Raw genomic sequence first — 24877 nt, forward strand, 5'->3', positions numbered from 1 at the left:
CTTAGAAGAGAACTTCAAATTCTGCAGGTCTTACATCCTTATTCTAAAAAGAAAATAAAAACAGAGGTTAAGGTTCAAGGTTACCCAGGGCCAGAGGCAGAGCTGAAACTCAACTCTCTCTTAGCCCTTTGTTCTTTTATACTATTTCACGATGTATTTCGGCAGGGATTCACAACAGAGTCATGGAGAACACTGCTCTTTTGGCTTTTCTAGCATTGATTAATGTGTTTTGCTTCCTGTGTAGTTTGCAGAACACACTGAAACAAGAGGGCATGTGGAATGTTGTCTTGTGCTCTTGCTGCTACCTAGAAAACATTTTTTCTTTGAAAGGAATAAAAATATAACTTAAATACACATCCACTAACAATCTCTAATAAAAGTCTGGGCTACTTGTCAGGAAAACAAACAGCATAAACATTTTACTTGGCACAGTTATAGATAAAATCCTATTACATTTAAATTGATTTTGGGACCTTTTGAAATTTATATTAGCCAAGGAGTAGTTAAGATATTCATACAATCCATGAAAGAGAAGGAAGCAAAGTAAGTTCCCAGATATAGAAGTAGCCCTCATCATTTGCCTTTCCTCTTTTCCAACACCTCTAAAAGATGCAGTCTATGAAAAGTAGAAGTTAATTATTATACAAAACTATCCTGAACTACAAACCATTTCACAGAAAAATTTCTTCAAAGAGGAGTTATCACTTACCTTTAACTCACAATCAACCCAAGAATTCCAGTTTTCATTAATTTTAAGTAAAAACACTAAACTGTTGTTGGTAAGATCACATATATCCTGATTCCCTAATTTACTACACACTTTCAGCCTTACCGTGCCTAACCTGTCAGCAGCATTTGACTCTACTGACCACTTCCTTTTTTTCCCTAAAACCCCTTATTCCCATCTTAAACGTTCTCACCACATACACAGAAAAGGTAATTATGCGAGGTGATAGATTATATTAACTAATCTTATCATGGTAATCATTTTGCAATGTATATGTGTATCAAATCATCACGTTGTACACTTCAAACTTACACAATGTTATATATCACTCATATCTCAATAAAGTTGGAAAAAAATAAAATAATACTAAAATATCAACACTGTCCCCCCACCCGCCCACCAAAAAACTCTTTACTCCCTTTGCTACCGTGACACACTCTCAACTAATTCTATCCTATGGAGTCTGGTTATGTCTTCTTATTTTTTTCCATAAGCTGAACTTCTAATCATCCTTCGGTTCGTGGTGGTCTGCAGAGGTCATTCCTTTTCTCAGTTCTCTTCATTCACTCAGAAAAATTTATTGAGCACCCACTATAGGGCAGGAACTCTTCTAGATAATTGTGATAGCAGTGAACAAAGCAGATGAAAATCCATGCTCTCCAGAAGCATACATTATATATAGAGCAGTCAGACAAAAACAATAACACATAAGTAAATTACATACTGTGTTAGAAGGGCTTGTGTTATGGAAAGCAAATAGAGCAGGATAAGAGGAATCCATTCTAAAAATCTCCTTACACCACCATATTAATGTATTCAGGACTTTAACTACCACCTATATTTTAACTATTCCCAAATCTCTATCCACCGTATATCTTTTCTGAGCAGCAATACTCTAAAGACCTTTTCACAGTCTATCATGGCCAACACTCAACACTTGTCCTCCACCATAACCTGTTCCTCCTGTTTTGATAATGGCATCACCATCCATTGAGTCAGCCAAGTCAGATACCTCTTATTCACCTTAGGTGTCTCCTTTTCCTTAGTCTCTCTGTCTAACAGTCTTCTATCCTCACTGCTGCTTCTCTAATTAAAGATCTCAGTAAATAGCAATGGAGAGAATCAACTCTGTAGTCAGGCGCCTGGAATGAATCCCGGCTCCACCACTTACTTCCTATTTGGTTTTGAACTTAACTTCTGCCTCTGTATGTGCTAGTTTTCCTATCTGTAAAATGAAGACAACTCTCCTAGGTTTGCTTTGAGTGTGGCTGGTAGCATCAGAATCACCAATAGTAGCAGCAGCATGATAACAGCTGGCACTCCATACTGGCAGGTTCCATATCCATGGATTCAACCAACCTCGAATCGAAATATTTGAAAAAAAATTCCAGAGAGTTCAAAAAAGCAAAATTTGAATTTGTTGTACAAGGCAATTCTTTACATAGCATTTACACCGTATTAGGTATTATAAGTAATCTACAGATGATTTAAAACATAAAGGAGGATGTGCGTAGGTTACATGCAAATACTGTCATTTTATATAAGGGACTTGAGAATCCTCAGGTTTTGGTATCTGAGGGGGTGCTGGGCAGGTAATGAGGGACAAATATTCCTGAAACAACCTCTTAACTGGTTTCCCTTCTTCCAGCCTTATTCTTTCCCTAATCTTTCCCAACATTATAGCCCAAGTAATCTTCAAAATTTAAAGGTCTGAACACAACAGTGACCCTAAACAGCTCCCCATTGCCTTCAGCATAAAGTCCAAATGCCTTAAAATGACAAAGAATTCTTTTTCTCCTTCTTCTTTCCTTTTTAAAACTAAAGCTGTTAAAGCATATTGATTATAGACAAGCCAGCCTGGAGCTGAACTTTCCTGAGAAAAATCTTCAAAATATAAACTTCAGTTTCTTTTTAAAATTTACAGTCTCAGCAGAAGATTTTAAAGTTATCATAAAGTTGTCTCTTTTCCTTCTAAGTATATATTTTATTTTTATGATCAAAATGTTAAATGGCCTTTGATTTAATGATCACCATCGGTAGTATGATATAACACAAAATAAGCATTGTGAGAACCTTTGCAGCAATGGAAGCCAAACAGATGATTTAAATTATTTCCTTCAGACTTTTTGTCACATTTTCTCTTTCGATGAAACAAACGCAAAATACCATTGATTGACTTCATGGATTACTATGTATGTGTGTGTACGCTCATGTATGTTTGTAGATGAACTGGCATTTACTAAGGACATCTTATTAGATGATAAAAATAATGCCACCATAAAAAATTATATAATACAATAAAATCAGAAACTACTATGTAGTGTTCTAGAAGCCATTATGTGATTTTATAAACAGCCATACCTGCCATTAAGAAGTAAAAACATTCTCTAATCATTCTATTTATTTACTGATTTAACAAGTACTAGTGTAAAAAGAAAATAATGAAATTTACCAAATATAAATATCAAGGCTGAGCTAATTTACAATTATAGGACAGGTGATAGTTATAAGAAGATATAACTAAAATCAAATATATTTTCTATAAGTTTCTGATTACTGAGAAGCCTCCTGAAACAAGATTATTACGTTACTTAAGGATAAGCCATATTTTAAATATATTTACTTACTGACCATTATACTACTTGTAGAATTTACATGTTTAAACAGCAATTACTTCATACAATGGATAAATGTGGTTTAAACAATTATGAGAATTTTCATGATGTCATAATATAAGAGAAATATGCTGTCTGCCGATTAATTATCAAAAAGCTAATAATTACAGCTTAGTGTTCAGATTTGGATTTAGTATTGTCATGTTATATGTTATTAGTAATATATATAAATTTAGACAATATAGAATTAAGTAAAATTACCTTAACTTTTACCTTAGACATACAAATACTTTGTTTTTAATATAAAGTCTCATATTTTTTAAAAGCCAAAATATAATACAGTTGAACTTCAAACAAAGAGAGGGTTATGGGTGCCAACCCCACACAGTCGAAAAGTCATGTGTAACTTTATAGTCAGCCCTCCATATCCACAGATTCAACCAATGGATGATTATGCTCATATAGTAATGTAGTGCGTATTTATTGAAAAAACTCTGTATATAAGCGGACCCATGCAGTTCAAACCCATGTTGTTCAAGGGTCACTGCGTATATATGTGTATATATATGTATGTAAATTCTACTGACATTTATTCAAGAAAGAATTCTAGTAAAATCCTACATATCAGAATTTCTTATAAGAGACAAAATGTTTTTTAAGATTTGATTATTTAACCATCATAACACAGTACATGTCCCCTACAAAAATATTTTCAAAAATGAAAGAGCTTATTTAGTATTTTTTAAATAGTTGTAATGTTTTACCATTAAAATGTTTAATCACATATACAATTTTAATCTAACTTTTTTCATTTTATATTATGAAAACTTTTATGTGTTCCAAGACAAATGAAACTTAACTAAGTTAGCAAAAAAAGGACCAAAATTGTTTTTATAATATCCAAAATTGACTGTGCAATGTGAATAATAATAAAGAATAAATAAAGCAAAGGTAATGAGACATACAGTGCATGCTATGAAAGTGTCAGTGTCTCATTACCCATTTAAAACAATAGATAGAATACTGATGGTCACTTCCTTAAATATGACCAATGAATGAAAAGAATACAGAAAATCAGGAGACAAGGTAGTATTATAAATCTTGTTATGACAGCCAAAAATGATTTTCCTTATAGAGCAGCAAATGTATTTTGAAACTGTCAGGGACTAATTATTGATTAGCTACTTGGATATAAAATTTTGCAAACAGTATCTCTTTGATGATATGCTTATATTGTGGTAAATCATAATTAGGCATTTGTTAATATTCCTCGTACTTATCTAATCCTTTCACAAGAAAAAAATGAAATAACGTTATATTCACACTGATGCCTGAGGAGGATAACTTAGGAAACACATGAAAGATTTTACCTGTCCAACCAGGCAAGCAGACTCTTGGCTGCTCCAATCAGATCCACAACTGAAGTCAGAAAATCATTTGGCAATTTTCGGCTGGTTCTCCCGTCATAATGGCCACTCCTTCTCCTCCCTGTTATAAAATTCTGTAGATTTTTGGCAGATGCATTCAACTTGTGAGAAAGGGTTTTTAGATTTTCTGTTTCCAAGCCATAATTCTGAAATATAAAAAGACAGAGAACAAATATACTTAAAGTCAATATTTTATTCATTCGTTAAAACATTTACTGAGTACTTTACTATATGTACAGGCAGTGGAACAAATATTAAGAGTTACACATAAATAAGATAGGATTCCTGGCCTAGCAGAACCCATAGTCAAATGAGGATTTGGGGAAACGTCAGATAAACAAATTACAAGAAAATGTGTAAGTGCTAATATGAACATGGAAAGATGAGGGCATTATATCTTGGAATTATGCCACCCAAGACAGAAAGATTATAAGGACTCATAAGCAGTTTCTTTTTTAACCCAAACCTAAGTTCATTTACTTGTGAAATTCATTATTATCAACAATTATTTCTGAGTATCTATTAGCATATGCATAGTCATGAATGTAGGCACTAGGAAAAATTCTGCTTTCCCCAAATGAGAAAATAAGTACAATCCAACAATAAAATGAAATAGCAAAAAATAAATCACATACAATATAACTTTTCTTCTGTGTCCTCTTCATAATGACTCACATAAGAAGTTTCTTTTATGATATGGTATACCAGGAAAACCTCTGCATCCTCAGGGAAACCAATATGCTTTCTCCTTTTTATAATACAAATTATAAAACTAAACTTATTTATAATTTTGTCATGGTTGCATTAGCTCACAGTCAAATATGAAGCACATCTAAAGAAATCATAATGACTTTTTGGTAAGTATAATTGTTCTTTTCCTTGGTCTCACTTTTCAATTTCCATTAATATATATTATTTCACCCTAAATGTTTTATCTATAAATTATTGCAAAAAGGATTTATATGAATAAATACAAATAAACTTTTTTTACCATATGCAATAGGAAAATATTGTCAGATCCCCTCAAATAAACTTTAGGGAAAGATTTCACAAGTCACAATGAATTTTAAAACAGATAATTGTGAGTTGTTAACCTGATCAGAGGATGACCTTGATCAAAGTACTTAGCAGCATGTACGTTACCATCATGTGTAAAATTAAAAGTATTATTAACTTACAGAAAAGCATAAAACCCAAAGAATGTTAGATAGCCTCTGAGGCCCAAATAAATTCTAAGTTTGATTTATCCCCTCCTTTTACAGTTAAGTAAAGTGAGACACAGGGAGATATTTTGATTTGCTTAGAGCTCAGAGCTGAGAGTAGACAGAAATGAGAATGGGACTACAAGCCCACAGGCCACCTGTGAGGAAATACCTCTACCCCCACTCCTTAGCACCAATAATCTATTCCTGTTCAAGCAGGGTAGTAGAAACAAGTGAAACAAAATGGAAGAAAATACTGGGGGAAATGAAAAAGGGAAGAAAATGGCACAATGAATTTAGCTATATTATCAAGTCAACAATCACTGGGTAGCTAGTTTATATGAAATTTAGGTTTATTCTTTCTATTTAAGAAAAGAAATAACTTAGAGGAGAAAAAAGGAGGGCGTAGAGGAAGATTTGGATGCATAAACATTAATAGCAAGTTATGTATGTTACCACTAAAGATTTAATAGTGATAAAAATCTGATTGTTCTTTGCTGAGAATTTACATTTTTACTAAAAGAACACTGTTTTGGAGCCATGGATTTGTTTTTTAAAAAACATAGTATATTATATATTCACCGCTAAATTTGAATTGCAATAGTCTCTCAAGTTAAAAGGTTTGGTTTACACAAATAAAACAACATTCTATCCAAATTCTATTGCATCTGAGCATGGATTATTTGTGAAACATTTAGGAGATTTTATCCAGCACGTATCCTCTTATAAGAGATATTCTCTAATGACTAGATAATGACTAGATAACTTATATCAACTAAACTGAAAATGATACTTCTGAAGTACTTGAAAGTATTTTCATAAGTTTTCCCCGTGTTAAAGCATTTTCCCTTAAGTACAACAGTGTCTGCCCTTTTCATTTTTGTGTATTAATGATTTTAATGAGAAAATATTTGTTTACAAAACAAATTATAAAAATTTCTCAGAGAAACTCAAATGTAAATAGTTTATTAGTGAGGAACCTAATCAATCAACCTGGTAACATAACTTGCACTCTGTAGCCAGTAGCCCCGACAAAAGATTCATTTAAATTATCTCTTCTTATATTACCATCTCAAATATTTTATTAGAAAAGGTAAAAATGATTTTAAAAGAGTACAGATCTTCTCATAAAAATCTGAAGGCAAAGTAAAAATACTTTGAAGATTCCAAAATTTAAGATAGCATTACATTAAAAAAAATACAACTCAAGAATTAGAGAAGAGAAAAATCTTCTGGACAAAACCTGGTAAGATACCCTGAGGTCTCCTAACTTGGAAGCCTACTAAATAAATATCCTATATGGAGGAATTTCAGGTAAAAAATACAGGCCACAGAGGAATCCAGTAGCGAGAAGAGACAAAAAATGCGTAGTAAATTCTTAAAACTTATTCTAGTTAACAAATATAACTAGTTAAATCAGTAATTCAAAAGCATTTAAGAATTCTAGAAGAGTACAAAAATAGGTTAGAAGCTTCTCTGTATATAACAGTGTCTGTGTGATACTATTTGAACAAAAGAGATGGATTAGTTGATCTCTCAAGTTAATTTTCATCATCACAGTTCTCAGTTCTAAGTAGCTCAAAATCAATTACTGACAACACAGATATCTTTTTGCTTTTTCCTTCATGAAAGTGGACGGTTTGTTGTGACTCACTAAGTCACCAGTAAATCACACTCCCCTGCCTACCATGTAAAGAAGCAACAAGTATATGAAGCACCCCTTTGCTTTTGGCCAAAGGTATGCAGTTGAGAAGTACTGTCTCAACTTTTTAAAAATGCAGGTTTATTCACTACAGACTTGCTTTTTACTGGATATGCATGGGACAACTAGGCATTACTATTGGTACAGAAAGGACTACATCAAGTAAACAAAAGCTTGGACATGAAATGTACTTAGCGATTTTCTTTATCCTATATGTTACCTATGTGGTCAGTAACATTCATGCCAGGAACCAGGTGTGACTCCACACTGATTCAACATAGCCAGTCTAATCTTAAGGAACTGATGCTAAGTTTCTACTGTTCTTCTCAGTTATACGCATGCAAAAGCACATGAAAGAAAGAAACAACATTTGAGAAAATCGAGCTGGCTCCCTCACTAGTGGCAAATTCTCACTAAACACTTAACTGGAAATATTGGCACCATGTATTTTACAAGTCAATGCTATTTTATTCAGAGCTCTTAATTTGAATGCACCATGTAGCAGGTGTTTAGGTTTTATAATACTTTGCTTTATAAATATGTGTGAGTCCTAAAAAGATTGCTTTAATGAATTTTTTTTAGAAATGAATTATTGTGAGATGAATGAACCAAGCAATTATGTTGCAAAGAAACAAATCCTAGCAATGGCAGGCATCAACTTTTTCCTACAAAATACCTATTACATGAAAAGTATATGAAGAATGAAATGCAAACTGTTCTTATCCTGTCATAAATGATTCACTTGTACTTCTCAATAAAAGGTGCACTGTCAAAACATAAATTAAGGGCTATACATTAAACTATATGTATTTTATTTATGCTTTACTATTTTAGTTAATACAAGGTGCTCTCTATTGAAGCACACCAAATGGTAGCATAACAGCTTGAAAGAGTTACTATAACTCCAAATCATGAAAAGCTTATTTCTTTCTAGGATAACATGGTACAAACAGTATAGTCGGTGCTTAATAAATATATGTTGCATGAATGAACAAGTTACTAAATAAACCTTTGATTTTCAACAGCTGCCATAACATTTATTCCCCATCAGGACTAATTTCAAGACAAGGCAGATGAAAATATTCCACTGCTCAAGTAAAACAAAGGAATTTGGTAATTTTTCTGTGTCTTCCTTATTTTAGGAACAGAAACTTCAGACTCTGAGACTGTGTCGGCAAGAGAAAAAAATTACAGTTCTCTGGAGAAAGGCAGATAATTCCATTCAGTAAGATAACATTAATTGACTATCCTCTACTTGCTAATCACTAGGCAGAAAGCATATCAAGGACCAAAAAACCTAAGCAAAGAATTATAATGTGATACAAAGTGTAAGGTGACATTCTTCCCATCACTTCCCACTCTGCAGCAGCTAACTCAAAATTCTTATTTTTCTCTTATCACTGAATACTCTTTCACAATTCTGTCTTTACACATATTTTTTCTGCCTAGATAACTTTTCTCCAACTTTTTAATCTGGCAAACATCTACGCATCCTGCAAGTCCCAATGCAAATCCCACTTACAGTTCCTGGATCCCTCAGTAGTGTTCACCATCTCCTTCTGCACTCCCCTGGGATTTTAAAAATAAATCTATATTATCTTTTAATGACTGTTGTCTTTACTGGACTGTATACATCTTAAGAGCACAGACTATGCCTTTTCAATCTTTGTATTCCCTGTGGTAGCACTGTATGAGCATGAATATATAATTGTTAAAAGAAGAAATAAATACAGTAGATGTAGGAAAAAGTAGAAGAGTCAGTAGAGACATTACAGTTTTGAAGAGACAAAACATAGTTCCCCATTGCCGACAGCACAACTCCTGATGCTCAGCTTGCTGAAGAGGGATGTCACCTCCTGATTTTATAACGGCATGTAGAAGTAAATCAGAATTCACTGCTTGGAAATTTGCTTTATATTCACTGGAAAACATCTGGTGCATAAACTGTAAGATATGTGCACTTTTAACATGTTGATGTATAGCCATTAGGAAGCAGTGAAAAGGAAGTTTAATATTTGACCTCCTTGGGGAATAAACATAGAAAGAGTGAATTTAATGTTTTGATTTACTTTTTCCCAAGAAAATGATGCAACATTATGCTGCTTAAACCCAGAACTGCACGGCAGTGATCTGTATCTCTGATACCATCCTTTTAAGTAAGTCTAGGTCAGCAGAGCTTATCCCAGGCCAAACTCCAAAGTCTACAGGTCTAGACTATCTGTAGGTAGTACCGTAATCACCAATCTTACTTCCTTTTTCAAAGTGGCAGAGTGGAGCTCAGCATGTGAGTGGTTCATCTAAGAGAAGCCCTGCTTATCACACATACACTCTAGACTTCAAGCTGTGACACACTCAACTTTACTATTATAGAAGATGTAGCAAATAGGGGACTGCTAGGTCAGATACCCATCTCCAAGCCACTTATATTGTACCTTCATAGCGGTTCTGACTCATATTTGGAGACCAGTATGCAAAAACACTGTGGACTCTTACCTTACGCTGAGTACTGGCTTTTATTTCAGGCATGATTTCTGCAATCTGATTCACATAAGGGAGAGTGTAAGTGCATGCTCTGGTCTGAATTAATTTCTTTTATCTCAGGAATAAGGAAACAAGAAGATCCCCAAATTATCATGTGAAAAATATGTCAAGTCTCTTTCATCACCACTTTCAAAAAACGTTTATTCAGCATCTACTATTGCCAGGCATTTGTGCTACACACTAGGGGTTCAATAAGCAATGTCACTTTTCCCACATAGCTTGTAGTCTAGCAGAAGAAACAGACATTAAACTAATAAATACACACACAAGTATATAATTATGAAATGAGATGAGGGTTAAGAAAGAGAGGAAGAGTGGGGGCCAATTTTAGACCAGGCCAGGGTGAGGGAGTGATCAGGGAATATCTCTGAGGAAAGGACAATTAAGGTTAGACTGAAATGTGTAAGTGGGAGGTACTATTCAACCAATCTGGTTTCAGATTCTTTAAAAACTATTTTCAATCAGTTCTTTTCCCCTTGCTAATTCTATTGGCTTTTAGTGAAATTTGATGACATTATTGGTGTTCCTTAATGAAAATAACAGTTCCCAGTGCTCTTGTGACAACTCTTTCATAGTTGTCTTCATGCTTCTCTGACTACTCCATAAGTCTCCTCTGAAGGCTACCCTTCTTCCTTCCCAGCTGGAGTGTCAAGTTGTGTCCTTTGTTCTTTATATTCTACCGGCCCTTCCTGGGTGACCTCTCTATCTATGGATTCAATCCCTATATACTTGAGACTCCCAAATCTCTACCTTCAGCCACTTCTTAGCTCTAAATTCAGAAATTCAATTGTCTGATGAGTATTTCTTTCTGGATAACACAGAGATGCCTCAAATTCAACAAATCCAAAACTCAATTTATATTCCCACCTAAATCTATTCTTGCTGCTATTGCCTATCTTCATTATTGGAAGATCTTCTACTCTATCTCTGCAGCGAATAAGATGGAATCTTCCTCAACTTCCTTTATCTCACTCACCACTCCTAGTCACCAGATCTTCTGTATTCCTGTTGCACATCCTTAGTTTAAGCCCTATTCATAGCCTAAGTAGATTATTTTAAACATCTCCTAATTGTTCCCCTGTCTTCACTCTATGTCCAGTCCACTCCACCCTTTTCACTACCATCAGTTACCTTTTTAAAGCAAGCATTTGATCATTCTTGCATAGTCCTCTCTTATCAGAATATTAAGGTACTTTACAGTCTGGCCCTATTCTATCTTTTAAAGCCTAATTTTAGGCCACTATTTCCCACTTATTTTTGGTGGGAAAATAGCTTATCATTTTTCATACACACCAGGCATGCTCCTTATTCTGTGTGCCTGTGTATGTGCTGTTTTATCTACCTGGAAATTCCTTCCCTCTGTTCCTCCACCTCTTAGAACACATGCTCGTCCTCCACTAGGCTATTAAAGATCACCTCTTTTGCAATATGAACCCATTTATCTTAGTCAAAACTTCTGTGCCCCTGATACTCAGCTCATACTTTTATTTTAGTAATTATACTATAATATTGTGATTATTTATACGTCACTCTCCCCCCACTAGGCTTTTCAAGATGGCAGGAACTAGAACTTACATCTGTCACACACAGTGCTGACTGTACTGATTCCTGAATTACGTTTAATTATCTACACATTTATTATTCATCATCATCATCTTAATAATAGTGACTACTTAGTGAATGCCTACTGTGTGCCAGGCACAGAATTAGGCACTATTCAAACACTATCTCCTTTGCTTTTCACACCAATACCAAGAGGTAGTTAATATTATCTGTATTTTTTAAAAAAGAACTAAGGCTATGGTGAAATGACTTGCACACAAATGTCAGTAATTGACTGAGTCTAATTTCAATCCCATATTATTATAAGACTCATGTTCTTTTTCACTGTGGCTCTAGCCCCAGTCATGTTAGTGTCATCTTACCTAACATGGGAAAAAAAAGTCTATGTTCCTCTCAGAATATCTAATGTACTATCAGAATCTTGCAGGATTCTTTTCACATTGATTTCTCTTGTCTGACTAGGCACTGCTCTTTTAACACACAAAAGTAGACATATAATGTACAATATTCAATTTTCATTGATGTATACACAAAGAACACTAAAATAATTTAATTATTTTAAGGATGGTTTTTCTAAAATAGGATTACTTAATATTTGGGATATTAAAGCAAAACTTTTAGAAGGAAAAGAACTTTATAACTGATTGTATGCAATCATACATCCCAAATGCTTCTGTGAAAACTCCCTTGGTGAGTTTTCAAGTAGTTTTTCAAGTAGTTAAATAAAATGTCACCAATTGAGTTAATAAGCCCCTTTAATTTGTAATTTGGTCCTGCATAGTACATCAGATTCAATGAAGGAGGAAAATATCACCACATCCAGTTGGCTGATAATGAGGGGAGCTTTTTTTTCTGCTCGAAGGAGAAGAAACAAAAAAATTTTAAGGAAAAAAATTTTAAAGGAAAGAAAACAGGAAAGAAAAGCAAAGTTTCCCTTCCCACCAGTTTTATGATGTCCTTACCAGTGCACACAGAAGGTCAACCGCTTCCAAGATCAGTTCCTGATGGCCGATGCGGCTGACCCCCAGATCCTCTAGCTCCTGATGTGTAATGCGCAGCAGCTGGTCTCCACTGATCTTCTCCCTCTCAAAGTTCTTAATATACTGCTGCAAACAGTCATCAAGACCTGCAAAAGAAAAATACGGAAGATCAGAATGAAGAAAAAAAGACAGTTGAACCAAACAAATTTAAAAAAATAATAAAACAAGCATTAACTCCTACCCAGTCACAAGTTAAGTCCATTTCAGCTCTGGACTAGTTCAATCATCCACCTTTCCTCAACCTATATATGGGCTTCACTGGGGGAAAAAAATCACTTCCTCATATCCCAGCTGTTAGGCTCCTATTTGAATTTTCCTCAGCAGCTACTGCAAGTCTTTACCTCTCTTCTCAGCAGTTCTCTTCGCTGCCTGTTTCTCAAAATGTGCTAATGGGCAGGTTCTCCTACTTCCAACTTTATTTGCACCCCACTCCTCCTTTCTTCTTTCAGAGGGAGAGGTACCCTTCTTTCTATACAAGGCTAATCAATCTTCCTCTGCTCTGGAATCTTCTGCCACCTTAACACTATTTGAACAATTAAAAAATTAAATGCTCTATTTCAACCATTTCTTTCTTATTGACTCTTTTGTTCAAACCTCTGCCATCTTAAAAAAACAAAATAAAACAAAAACATTTCCTTGATCCTGTGTTCGCCACCAGCCTGTTACTCCCTTCAGAACCAAACCCCTTACACCTTTATTTCCTCACCTATAATGCACTCCTTAATCCACCATTATTTGGAATTTACCCAGATCCAAAAATGGAAATCCACAGTGGATACAAATTTCAAGATTACTCAGGGCACTTCATAAGTGATTGGCCAGGCTACAGATTGGGTGGCTTCAATCACCTATGAAATGACCTGATATAAATGATGAACTGGACTAACAAGATTACTTCTCTCCAGATTTTTAAGTAAGGAATACCAAGAAAATGAGGCAATCACGAAATCGAAAAGGTCTTGATTATATGTCAAGGAGGGAGACGAAAGGCCATAATGGGCAACGATCCAGTTGAAATTATGACAGAGCGGAAATGATAAGCAAGTAGAGAAAGCAGAGACGGGGTTACAACAATTGTGCAAAGGGAAGCAAAGTCCCATAACACAAATTATGTAGCCACTGAGAGAAGAAGAGAGACACTCCTAAAAGCCACCTGGTTCCTGATAGGATAGTTTAGTACCAGGCCACACATGTCCTTATTGTCTTTTCAAACTTTCTTGAAGTAACTTGAGTTACCCTGCAGTCTCTCTATACTACCTTTCTTGCACCTTCCATTGGTATATGCACATCACTCTTTCCTGGTTCTCTCTGTCCATTCGTTCTCTGTACCCTTTCAGGATGTTTTCTCCAACTGTCCTAAAATATTGTTGCTCTCCACTCCAGGGACCCATTCCTGGCCCCCTTACCTCTCCTCTTTACATTCTAACTGAACAATCTCATCCATGCCCACGTCTTCAACTGCAATCTAATACCTCATACTTCCATTTCAGACCTCTCTCATGAATGCCAGACCTACAAATCTACACATTGTAACATGCCACAACACAACTCATTTTCCCCTCCAGAGGAGTCTCTGCTGCATTCACTGTCTCAATGAATGGCACCACCATCTATCCCAGTATAAAGACTAAATACATGGGAGCCATCTTAGATTTATCTATCTTCCGTATATCCCTGCATCCAACCAATCTCCATGTCTGAACAATTGGTCCTCCGAAACATCATTTATATATATATATATCCTTTCCTCTCGTTCTCCACTGCCATCTTTCTAAATCAGGCCACAAACAGTTGGCCTAAAACAGTTTTACAGTTTTCCTGCTGCTAGTCATTATCCTCTCCATCTTCCCCAACATAAAAATTCCGATATCATTCTCTACCTCAAAAATGTTCACACAGCAAGATCCTTTTTGACCCACCTCCTAGAGAAATGGAAATAAAAACAAAAATAAACAAATGGGACCTAATGAAACTTAAAAGCTTTTGCACAGCAAAGGAAACCATAAACAACACGAAAAGACAACCCTCAGAATGGGAGAAAATATCTGCAAATGAATCAAGTGGCAAAGGATTAATCTCCAAAATATACAAGCAGCTCATGCAGCTCAATATCAAAAAAACAAACAACCCAATCCAAAAATGGGCAGAAGACCTAAATAGACATTCCTCCAAAGAAGATATACAGATTGCCAACAAACACATGAAAGGATGCTCAACATCATTAATTATTAGAGAAATGCAAATCAAAACTACAATGAGGTATCAACTCACACTGGTCAGAATGGCCGTCATCAAAAAACCTACAAACAATAAATGCTGGAGAGGGTGTGGAGAAAAGGGAACCCTCTTGCACTGTTGGTGAGAATGTAAATTGATATAGCCACTATGGAGAACAGTGTGGAGGTTCCTTAAAAAACTAAAAATAGAACTACCATACAGCCCAGCAATCCCACTACTGGGCATATACCCTGAGAAAACCATAATTCAAAAAGAGTCAAGTACCACTATGTTCATTGCAACTCTACTTACAATAGCAAGGACATGGAAGCAACCTAAGTGTCCATCGACAGATGAATGGACAAAGAAGATGTGGCACATATATACAATGGAATATTACTCAGCCATAGAAAGAAACGAAATTGAGTTATTTGTAGTGAGGTGGATGGACCTAGAGTCTGTCATACAGAGTGAAGCAAGTCAGAAAGAGAAAAACAAATACAGTATGCTAACACATATATATGGAATCTAAGAAAAACAATGGTTCTGAAGAACCTAGGGGGAGGACAGGAATAAAGACACAGATGTAGAGAGTGGACTTGAGGACACGGGGAGGGGTAAGGGTAAGCTGGGGCGAAGTGAGAGAGTGGCATGGACATATATACACTACCAAATGTAAAATAGATAGCTAGTGGGAAGCAGCCGCATAGCACAGGGAGATCAGCTTGGTACTCTCTGACCACCCAGAAGGGTGAGATAGGGTGGGATGGAGACGCAAGAGGGAGGAGATATGGGGATATATGTACATGTATAGCTGATTCACTTCATTATAAAGCAGAAACTAACCATTGTAAAGCAATTATACTCCAATAAAGATGTTAAAAAATGTTCATTGTTTCCTCATATTTATGACAGAACAAAATCTGAACTACTTTATATAGTGTTCAAAGCCCTCCCTGACCTGGACCTTGCCTTCCTATACAGACTCATTTCAGACACCCTCCACACTTCCCAATCTACCACTCTACAGACCTCCATCACAACAATGCCCACATTATAATTCTTTGTTCCCATGTCTGTGTGCCCAATAAATAGACTGGAAATTCCTTGAAGTTGGGCACTGTGTCTTCTGAATTTGGAGAACCCAGGGCTTAGAGCACAGTGACTGACACAGACTAATGCTCAATAAGTGTAAACTGAATAAATTAATAGACATTTAATTTTATGCTATATAACCTGGTCAGAGCAAAAAGGGAACTATTTTTTCTTTTTAAAAAAAAATTCTTTGGAGTATAGTTGATTTACAATGTTGTGCTAGTTTCAGGAAAAAAGGAACATTTTAAATAAGAGCTAAATCTAAAATTAGAGGGGCAAAAGAACGTTTGGTACATGGCATTTTGAAGCACTCATGTCTTGATACACTGCAGAATAATATGAGATAGACTTATTATTTTGAGTTGATTTTTCTTACAATTCCTCTATGTAAAGGAATGATAAAGGATTTCCTAGGGCATCAAAGACAGCATCATTATCAAGGTTACAGACCAAGTCACATTCTAACTGGCCGGGTAGAAATAAGGAAGAGAGACTTATCCTGTATCACATTAATTGCTGCCTAATTTAATTATCAAGGTATATTAGCCCATAATATAGGAAGTATCTTGGCTCCTCTATTTAAAATGTAAAATATATGGCAAATATGCAGCTAGGATATTATAATACAATCACAATAATGTCACTTTATGTCAATATATGTATTTATGAACCATATGAACCATATATATTTTTTTTCTCAATTGAATTATAAGTAATCAATGACCTTATAATATTTTAGAGTTGTTGTTTTGACTGAAAGGTCAAAAGCAACACCTCACATCTGTGTATGGAGAAAATATGGTCTAGAAAGAGTAACCTACAAAAATGAATACATTACAAAATTGGGCTAAAGGTCTGAACCTCATGATTCTAGGATCTATGCAACACATATGTGATCATTTAAACTCCCCTCACTCATACACTGTTTTATTTAAAGTAGAACTATACCATTTTCAAGAAGGAGAAGTTCTTTAGTGATTATGTGTCTAGTCTTCAACACTGTAACATTTATTAAGTAGATAAAATGAGAATATATACCAGATTTTAAAAATATTATTATCCATCCCATTTTCCTAAGATTTTAAGCTTTAATGTTGCATGAATTCTTTCCTTAGGTACCACCAAATTTTACCCTCTCTTGTTGATGTTCTAAATAATTATAAGTAAAATTTATAACATCCACATACAAATTCCTACCTATTTGTTCTTAAGAAAATGTACAGAAAATGTGTTGATCCATACTTTAAACCACACAAATTTACCTTGAAGACAATCATGCACTTTCGTCAGTTGAAATATTAAACAAACTATACACTAAAACAATCAAAAGGAAGGCTTGGAATCATTACTATGACATGTCTCTTTCTCAGTAAATTATACTGCTTTCTTCCTTCAGCAGGGAAAGGAATGAACATAATCAAAGCTCTAGAAAGAGGTTCCAAAAATAATGAAACATTTACAAAATGATGATGATATCTGAGAGATAGCCTAAGGATGTATAAATTTTCAGTAAATCAATGATATTACAGAAGATGGAGTAAAATAAATACATAAATCCATTATAATGTGGAAGTAGAGTAGAATATACAAATTATTATATTTAACATTCAAAATCTTAAAAACCCGCTTAAAATTGACGTTAGAGGATGACTCTATCCCTACTCCAGGAAATTTTACTTTCTACATCATTTTATACACAACATGTGCTCTCATCTAAAAACAGAACACTCTCTGATGTTTATAGCAAAAAAAAAAGGTAAATTCTTTAGAGTTCTATTGCCACTCATGATTCACTGTGAAGAACAAAGATTGACATATGAAGGTTTGTGAGGACCTATGTCCCACTTCTGCAAAATAAGGTTAGGAAGTTATTAAAACAAACATGCATCAGTCCAATATCCTTTTGCTTACTCTAATACATGAATGATAATTCAAGGCAGAATATTTTATTTTTAATCTAGTTTTCGGCCCCCTCGTTTCACTGACACTGCTTTTTGCTAAGATAGACAATGATGGGTAACACCTGATTCAATTGCCCCATTTCCAATCTTAATCTTCCTATAAGCAACTTAGTTCTTTATTTCTACCACCATTTTTCCAGTCTCAGAGCCATTTATGATGACTTCCCAGTTTAATCCCTTATCTTGTCACTTAGTGAGAAACATAATTTATTCATTCAAAATAGCTCTTGCTCTGTCCTTTCATTTCTGATCACACTGTCACCAGCTTACTCATGCTGTATATAGCCTGCCCTGATTCCCAGTTGCTCCCCCGGCATCAGTCTGTCCAGTCTATCACAGTCAGATCTCTAAAAACACTCTTCGATCAAGCCATTTCCTGATTCAAAAACTTCAAGAACCCCTCCTGCCAAAAGGTTAAAATTCAAAGATCTTTAAAAATTTTTTTAACTATTAAAACTTTTTTTTTTGGTCCTGGATGTTATTCTGTTAATTGCAACATCTACTATAGACAATACAAGCATTTTCTATAATATAAACAGCCAGAAAGCTCATATGACCATCTTTTTCTTCTACACATAGGATAGTATAAAATGATAAATGATCTAGCAAAAGATAATTCACATTTAAGATCTTGTGGTACCTCCTAAATCATCTAAAAAGGATGAAACTATATTCAGTAGTGTTTCAGCACTAAGAGAATTTTACTGTATTCTAATTAGTGGAAAACTGACCAAACTACAACAATATATAGGCTACTTAATAGATACCTAGCATATCTAATAAATCAAATTCCTGGAGCATTCTAGAAACATGAGATTTTGCTCTAGAACCTATGCAGATAAAATTTGTTTTAACAATTCCCATATAGTTCTGGGATGATATAGCCATGTAAATTCTTGATCAAATTCAGCAATAAGCTGGCCATCACTCTTACTTAGTAAGTAAAGGTGTATTTACTCTTTGCTCTGCTTTTTACTATATTCAAATTTATATTTTGTTCAACCAAAAAAATAAGAAAAACTTTTCTTCAAAAGCATTTATGCCACTAGATAATTCTAAATTCCAACAAAAATTATGCAATATCTGCTTTAACAAATGGAAATAATGTGAACAAGAATAACAAACTGTGGAGCAACCATACCACGCAATATCACTTAGCAATTAAAAAGGAACTACTGACACACACAGTAATTTGGATGGAGCTCAGAGTATTATGCTGAGTGAAAATGACCAATCTGAAAGAGGTTACTGAATGATCCAATTTATATTACATAGTGAAAAAGACAAAACTATTGCAGCAGAAAACAGATCAGTAGTTGCCAAGGATTGGGAATATGAAGAGGTTGTGACTATAAAGCAGCAAGGAGGGAGTTTTCTGGGGTGAAGAAACAGTTTTGTGTCTCAATTGTGGTGTTGGTAACGTAAATCTATATACATATTAAAACTCATACAAAAAAAAAAAAAACTCATACAACTGTAATGCCCCAAAAGTCAATTTTACTCTAATTTAAAAAATTAAAATAAAAAAAATTATAAATGAACTACAGGCTATATAACATTTGGAAAACACTATTAAACTAAAATTTTAGTTGAAGAAATTTCCCTTCTGATATCATTTTATCATAGTGTCTGATATAAAAGACCCAGACCAGGGAATAATGTTTCCAGCAATCCATTCAGCCACTATTTATTAAGTACCTGCTACTAACTTTGGGGCAGTGTGCATTCATGCATTTAACTACCTTTGAAAAGACTCCACGCTGCTAATTGGCAGAGCTGAGAGACTATAAACAGAATTCTCTCTAAGAAGCTGTATATGATGTAGGGTGTGAAGACTGATGCAGTAGAAAATCAATCAGTGCCTGTGGTCTTTAGAAGACTTCTTAGATGGCCAAGCCCCACTATACTGATCATCACCATTTCTACTCTTCTCCTCAAACCTAACTTTTTTCTTGAAAAACTTAATGTTGTCTTTAAGACAGAGACTAAAAAACAAATCTTGACTGGGTGACTGGATGGTAATATGTGAATTGTTCCATTTTGCAAAACAATTCAGCCTTTTTACAATCTGTTTCTGGTTCTTCATTTTAAACCAGAGCAGGTTTTAAATGCCAGGCAACTTTAAAAGGAACTTCAGAGAAATATCTGCTTTAAAACTCCCCTCTAGGGACTTCCCTGGTGGCGCAGTGGTTAAAAATCCTCCTGCCAATGCAGGGGACAGGAGTTTGATCCCTGGTCTGGGAAGATCCCACATGCCACGGAGCAACTAAGCCCGCATGCCGCAACTACTGAGCCCCCATGCTGCAACTACTGAAGCCCACGCTCCTAGAGCCTGTGCTCCGCAACAAGAGAAGCCACCACAGTGAGAAGTCGCGCACCGCAATGAAGAGCAGCCCCTGCTCGCTGCAACTAGAGAAAGCCCGTGCACAGTGACGAAGACCCAATGCACCCAAAAACAAAACAAAACAAAACAAAAAAACTCCCCTCTCCTAGAAAACGACCAAAAGAAAGCAAAAGTAAGAAAGAAAACTTCGTCAGCACTGAAACTAGGAGAGAGTGCCAAACATATAATAGACAGACTAAAGATTTAATATTAAAAAAATTAAAACTAGGTACTAGAAGAAAACTGGGCTCTGTATCAAACCAAAGCCAGAAACAGTAAAGAACATGACATAGATTTGAGTATACAAAAATTAGGTTTTTGTTATGACATATCAAACCAGAACATTCACAAAAGAAGTACTTAAAATATCTCCAGTGATTTATTACATCAAGGCCAACTAAAGAGGGCAAAGAAAGCCGCAGACGTGCTATCAAGTTGCTTAAAACTGCTCAATTTTAAAATACTGAGATATGGTAATCTGAGAGAGCAACCTTAAAATGCACATTACACAAAGCAATGTTTGAATGGTTTCATAATTTTGTAATTTTTAAAGTTTTTGATTCAGAACATGGTAAATTCGCTGGACAAGCAGTTTTTCTCAAAGTGATTTTTAAGAAGCTTACACAAACTTTTAAATGCTCTTAAGTAAAGATGAAATAAACTGTTAGAGTATTATACAATTATTCTGTACTTCCATGTTTTAATTTTTAAAACAAAGTCTAAAATGATTTTAAAGACATGTTCAATAAAGACTGCCTGCTACTGTCAAGGAGCTTAAAGCTATTTACATACTTAGGAATTCATATACAATATTTTTCAAGGATCACACTTAGTCCCCCAAATTAATAGGCAGTTTCAGAGACAGTTTTAGCTAAAACTGAAACTGTTTTTCTCTTTTCAAGTCTTCATAGTCCTTACTAAAAATATTTTATTAACACAAAACAACTTTAATATGAATCACAGGGAGACACAGCACAAGAAATTAGTTGCAAATCTAGGGATTAGTAACGTCTTTCATTTTATAACCTTGTAGGTAAACATTTGTTGTCTGTTTATTTAAGGAAGCTTAAGGACATCTAAGCCTTTCATCTTTTATTCTGGCATTCAATGACCTCCAAATTCAGGTCCCAACCTATCTTTCTAACATTATCTCTCATACATTCATATATCCTACATTGCAGATAACTTGAACAACGCAACTGCTTCCTTCATGGGATCCCAGTTACCCAGAATATCCTCTTCTACATATTTAGTTGCTGAAATCCTGTCAGGTCTTGATCATCGAATCAGATGGATCCCTCTTCTCTTAATATCTTTGGATTTTACACTATGGTACTTATTAGCCATGCTGTTTTTTATAACCTCCTTATTAGTGTCTTATTCTCCCAATAGATTATATAGTCCTGAAGGGTAGCATCACTGACTTCACACAACACTGAGCACAGCGGGCTCCTGATACATATTCAGTCATTCCTTCATTTAATCAATATTTACCGAAGTGATTACTATGTGCTAGGCATTGGGGATCAATGCCAGGCAAAAACTGACATGGCTATTGACTTTATAAAGTTTATAGTATAATACTGAAGACAAACATTAATCATTTAATTGCCAAAGTAGATGTATAAATACAAACTGTGATAACTACTATGTGGGAAAAAATACACTGTACCGTGAGAAACAAAAATGGAGACTTACCCTAAGCTGAGGTGGAAGTCAGGAATGGCTTCCTTGATGAATCAATGACTGTACTATGATCTATAAGCTTAAACACTGTTAACTAGGCAAAGGGGAGGAAGAGAGGGGACGGTGTAGGCAAAAGAAAGACATATGCAAAGACTCTTGTGCTACAAAAGGAACACGTATATTAAAAAAACTGGAACAGGTTTGTGTGACTGAAATTCAGAGATGAGGAAGAGAACGGAGCAGCATGGGGTTCAAGAGATGAGCCAGAGCAAGACGATGCAGGGTCTTGTAGGCCATATTCAGAATCCTGATCATGACTCTAAGAGCAATGAGAAGGTACTGAAGGGTCTGAAACAGGTAGCATTAAAAGTGTTTTGTGTTTTGTGAACATTAATGCAGCTGTAGTATGATAAACAAATTGGAGGCTGCCAAGAGGGAGGCAGGTTGGGTGACATTTGAAATAATCTAAGTATGAAATGCTAGTAATTTGTCCTAGGATGATGGCAAGAAAGGAAGAGACAGATTGGAAAGAACATAAAATGTGCAGGACTTGGTGCTGGATTGGATGTGTGAGGTAGAGCAGGCCACAAGAAGTAAGATGATGCCTACTTTTCTGGATTACAGAAATGGATAAATGGTGACATTATTCACAGACAATGGAAACACCAAAGGAGAAGCCATTTAGAGTAGCTGGCTCTCTTCTGGACATGTTGGGATTACAGTTCCTTTGAGACAGCCAGGTACCAAACAAGAGTAGTCAGTCACAAGTAAAGGTCTGCTCTGGAGAATATATTTGAAAGTCATTGGTATATAGGTAGAAAATTGGCTAACTAGGGAAAATGAATAGAGTGAAATGAAGATTTAGAACAAAACTAAATGTAAAGGCAAAAAAAACAACAAACAACTGAAGAAGTACAGCCAGAGAGGAATGGTAAAAAATGAGAAAAGTGTGGTGTCATGAAGGCGAACGGAAGAAAAAAAATGTTTCAAGACTAGCAGTTACAGGACTGTGGTAAGAGAAAACTCTGGGTCACACGTGCCACAACTACTGAAGCCCAGGCGCCTAGAGCCCGTGCTCCACAACAAGAGAAGCCACTGCAATGAGAAGCCTGCGCACCACAATGAAGAGTAGCCCCCGCTCGCTGCAACTAGAGAAAGCCTGCACACAGCAACGAAGACCCAATGCAGCCAAAAACAAATAAATATATTAAAAAAAAGAAAACCTGGGTCAGGTGGCCAGAATTCAAAGCCCGCTCTGAATCTGACAATAAGGAGATTATCAGGGACTTTAACCAGAATATCATAATAGTAAAAACAGAAACCAGCCAGAGCATGGAGATGAGGGGTGAGAAAGTAGAGGCCTTGCATATAGAATATTCCTTTAGGAGAGTATATGGTACTGGTGAGGATGGAGAGTTGATAAGGAGGTACCATGTCGGGCAAAGGGGCTATTGTTATACCAAGTTTAGACATGAAAGAACTAAAGAATATATGGTGAAAGGACCTAAAGGTGAATAATGTTACCATTTATCCATTTGCAAGATTAGGTAACTCCCTAAGTGTACACAGTAACTGACCAGCAAAGCAAGGACTAAAACCTAGTCCCAGAGGATTCGGAAGTCCAGTCTGTTTTGACTACATCAGACCATTTCAAGATTGAGAAAAACAGACCTCAACAATAATCTGTATGCTTGCAAAAAGAAAGAGGTAAATGGAGCTAGACAGAAACATACGGTTATTAAAATGAAGAAAGGATAACATAGGACAGTGGCTAATAAAATCATATTCTTCCAGAAATACATGAAAAAATTATTTAAAACTACCAAGGATGAATTCCATGTAAGTATACTCTGATGAATCGAACACCGTAGGGTACCTGGTTGCCATTTGATCTGAAGCTGCATTCAAATGAATGAAAGGAGAAACACTGCCAAGTTTTTAGATATCACTGAAACCAATACAATACATGCTGACTTAAGAACTCCTCTTCCTTATATTCTGCAATGTCATCCTTCAGTCACCCTCATTCTACAAACAAGCAGTTCCTCTACGACAAATAGTATATGATTTCTTTTCACAAGGATTCCCAAGAAAACCAAATAAAATAGAAAAAGGAAGGTCAATTTTCTTCTGCATCTGTTCTCATTTACTCTGTCCTAATTTCTTTTAGAAAATGCTAAGCTGGCAATAGTTTTCCAATACTTCCAAATGGAAGAGTTGATGCTGATTAACAGTAATACCTTCCATTAATTTTTGTGCTGTGTGCCAAGCACTGTTTTAAGGACTTCACAAACATTTTCTCATTTAATTTGTAGGACAATCTTATGAAGTACATATCATTATCTTGATTTTACAGATAAGAAAATTGAGATTTAGAGATCATACCCTGGATCCCACAGCTTAATAAACAGTAAGGTTAAGTCTAAAATCAAGTCCACCTGACACCAAATCTCTACCTTTAAAGCCTATGCTAAATTAGAAGGAATTAGGATTGTTCCCAAAGTGATCGTCTGTACCATACCAGAAAGACATTATGCCAAAAATATTCTTTCCATCTTCCATTTAAAACTTTAAAGACATTGTTTTAAAATCCATTTACTTAAATTTTACTTTGTATCAAAAGGGGTTTAAGTATGTCGTTTACACACACACACACACACACACACACGCACACAATTCAGCAGGATAACACAAATTAAAAGTAGATGATAGACATTT

The 24877-nt window shown here is 35.2% G+C and overlaps 1 protein-coding gene across 4 annotated transcripts in view; it reads right to left on the bottom strand.

Moving 5' to 3' along the window:
* The window catches only part of CNKSR2 (connector enhancer of kinase suppressor of Ras 2), a 255645-nt gene that overhangs the window by 191013 nt on the left and 39755 nt on the right, over window positions 1–24877 (bottom strand). For all 4 annotated transcript variants that reach the window (XM_024739455.1, XM_024739454.1, XM_024739453.1 and 1 more), the window contains exons 2-3: window positions 12740–12903; window positions 4713–4915 (exon numbers count right to left, since the gene is read on the bottom strand). In XM_024739455.1, the coding sequence (XP_024595223.1) occupies window positions 4713–4915; window positions 12740–12903 (367 nt within the window). The remainder of the gene's footprint in view (window positions 1–4712; window positions 4916–12739; window positions 12904–24877) is intronic.

This window comes from Neophocaena asiaeorientalis, unplaced genomic scaffold (genome assembly GCF_003031525.2).
Source record: "Neophocaena asiaeorientalis asiaeorientalis breed wild unplaced genomic scaffold, Neophocaena_asiaeorientalis_V1.1 scaffold194, whole genome shotgun sequence".
Classification (NCBI taxonomy): domain Eukaryota; kingdom Metazoa; phylum Chordata; class Mammalia; order Artiodactyla; family Phocoenidae; genus Neophocaena; species Neophocaena asiaeorientalis.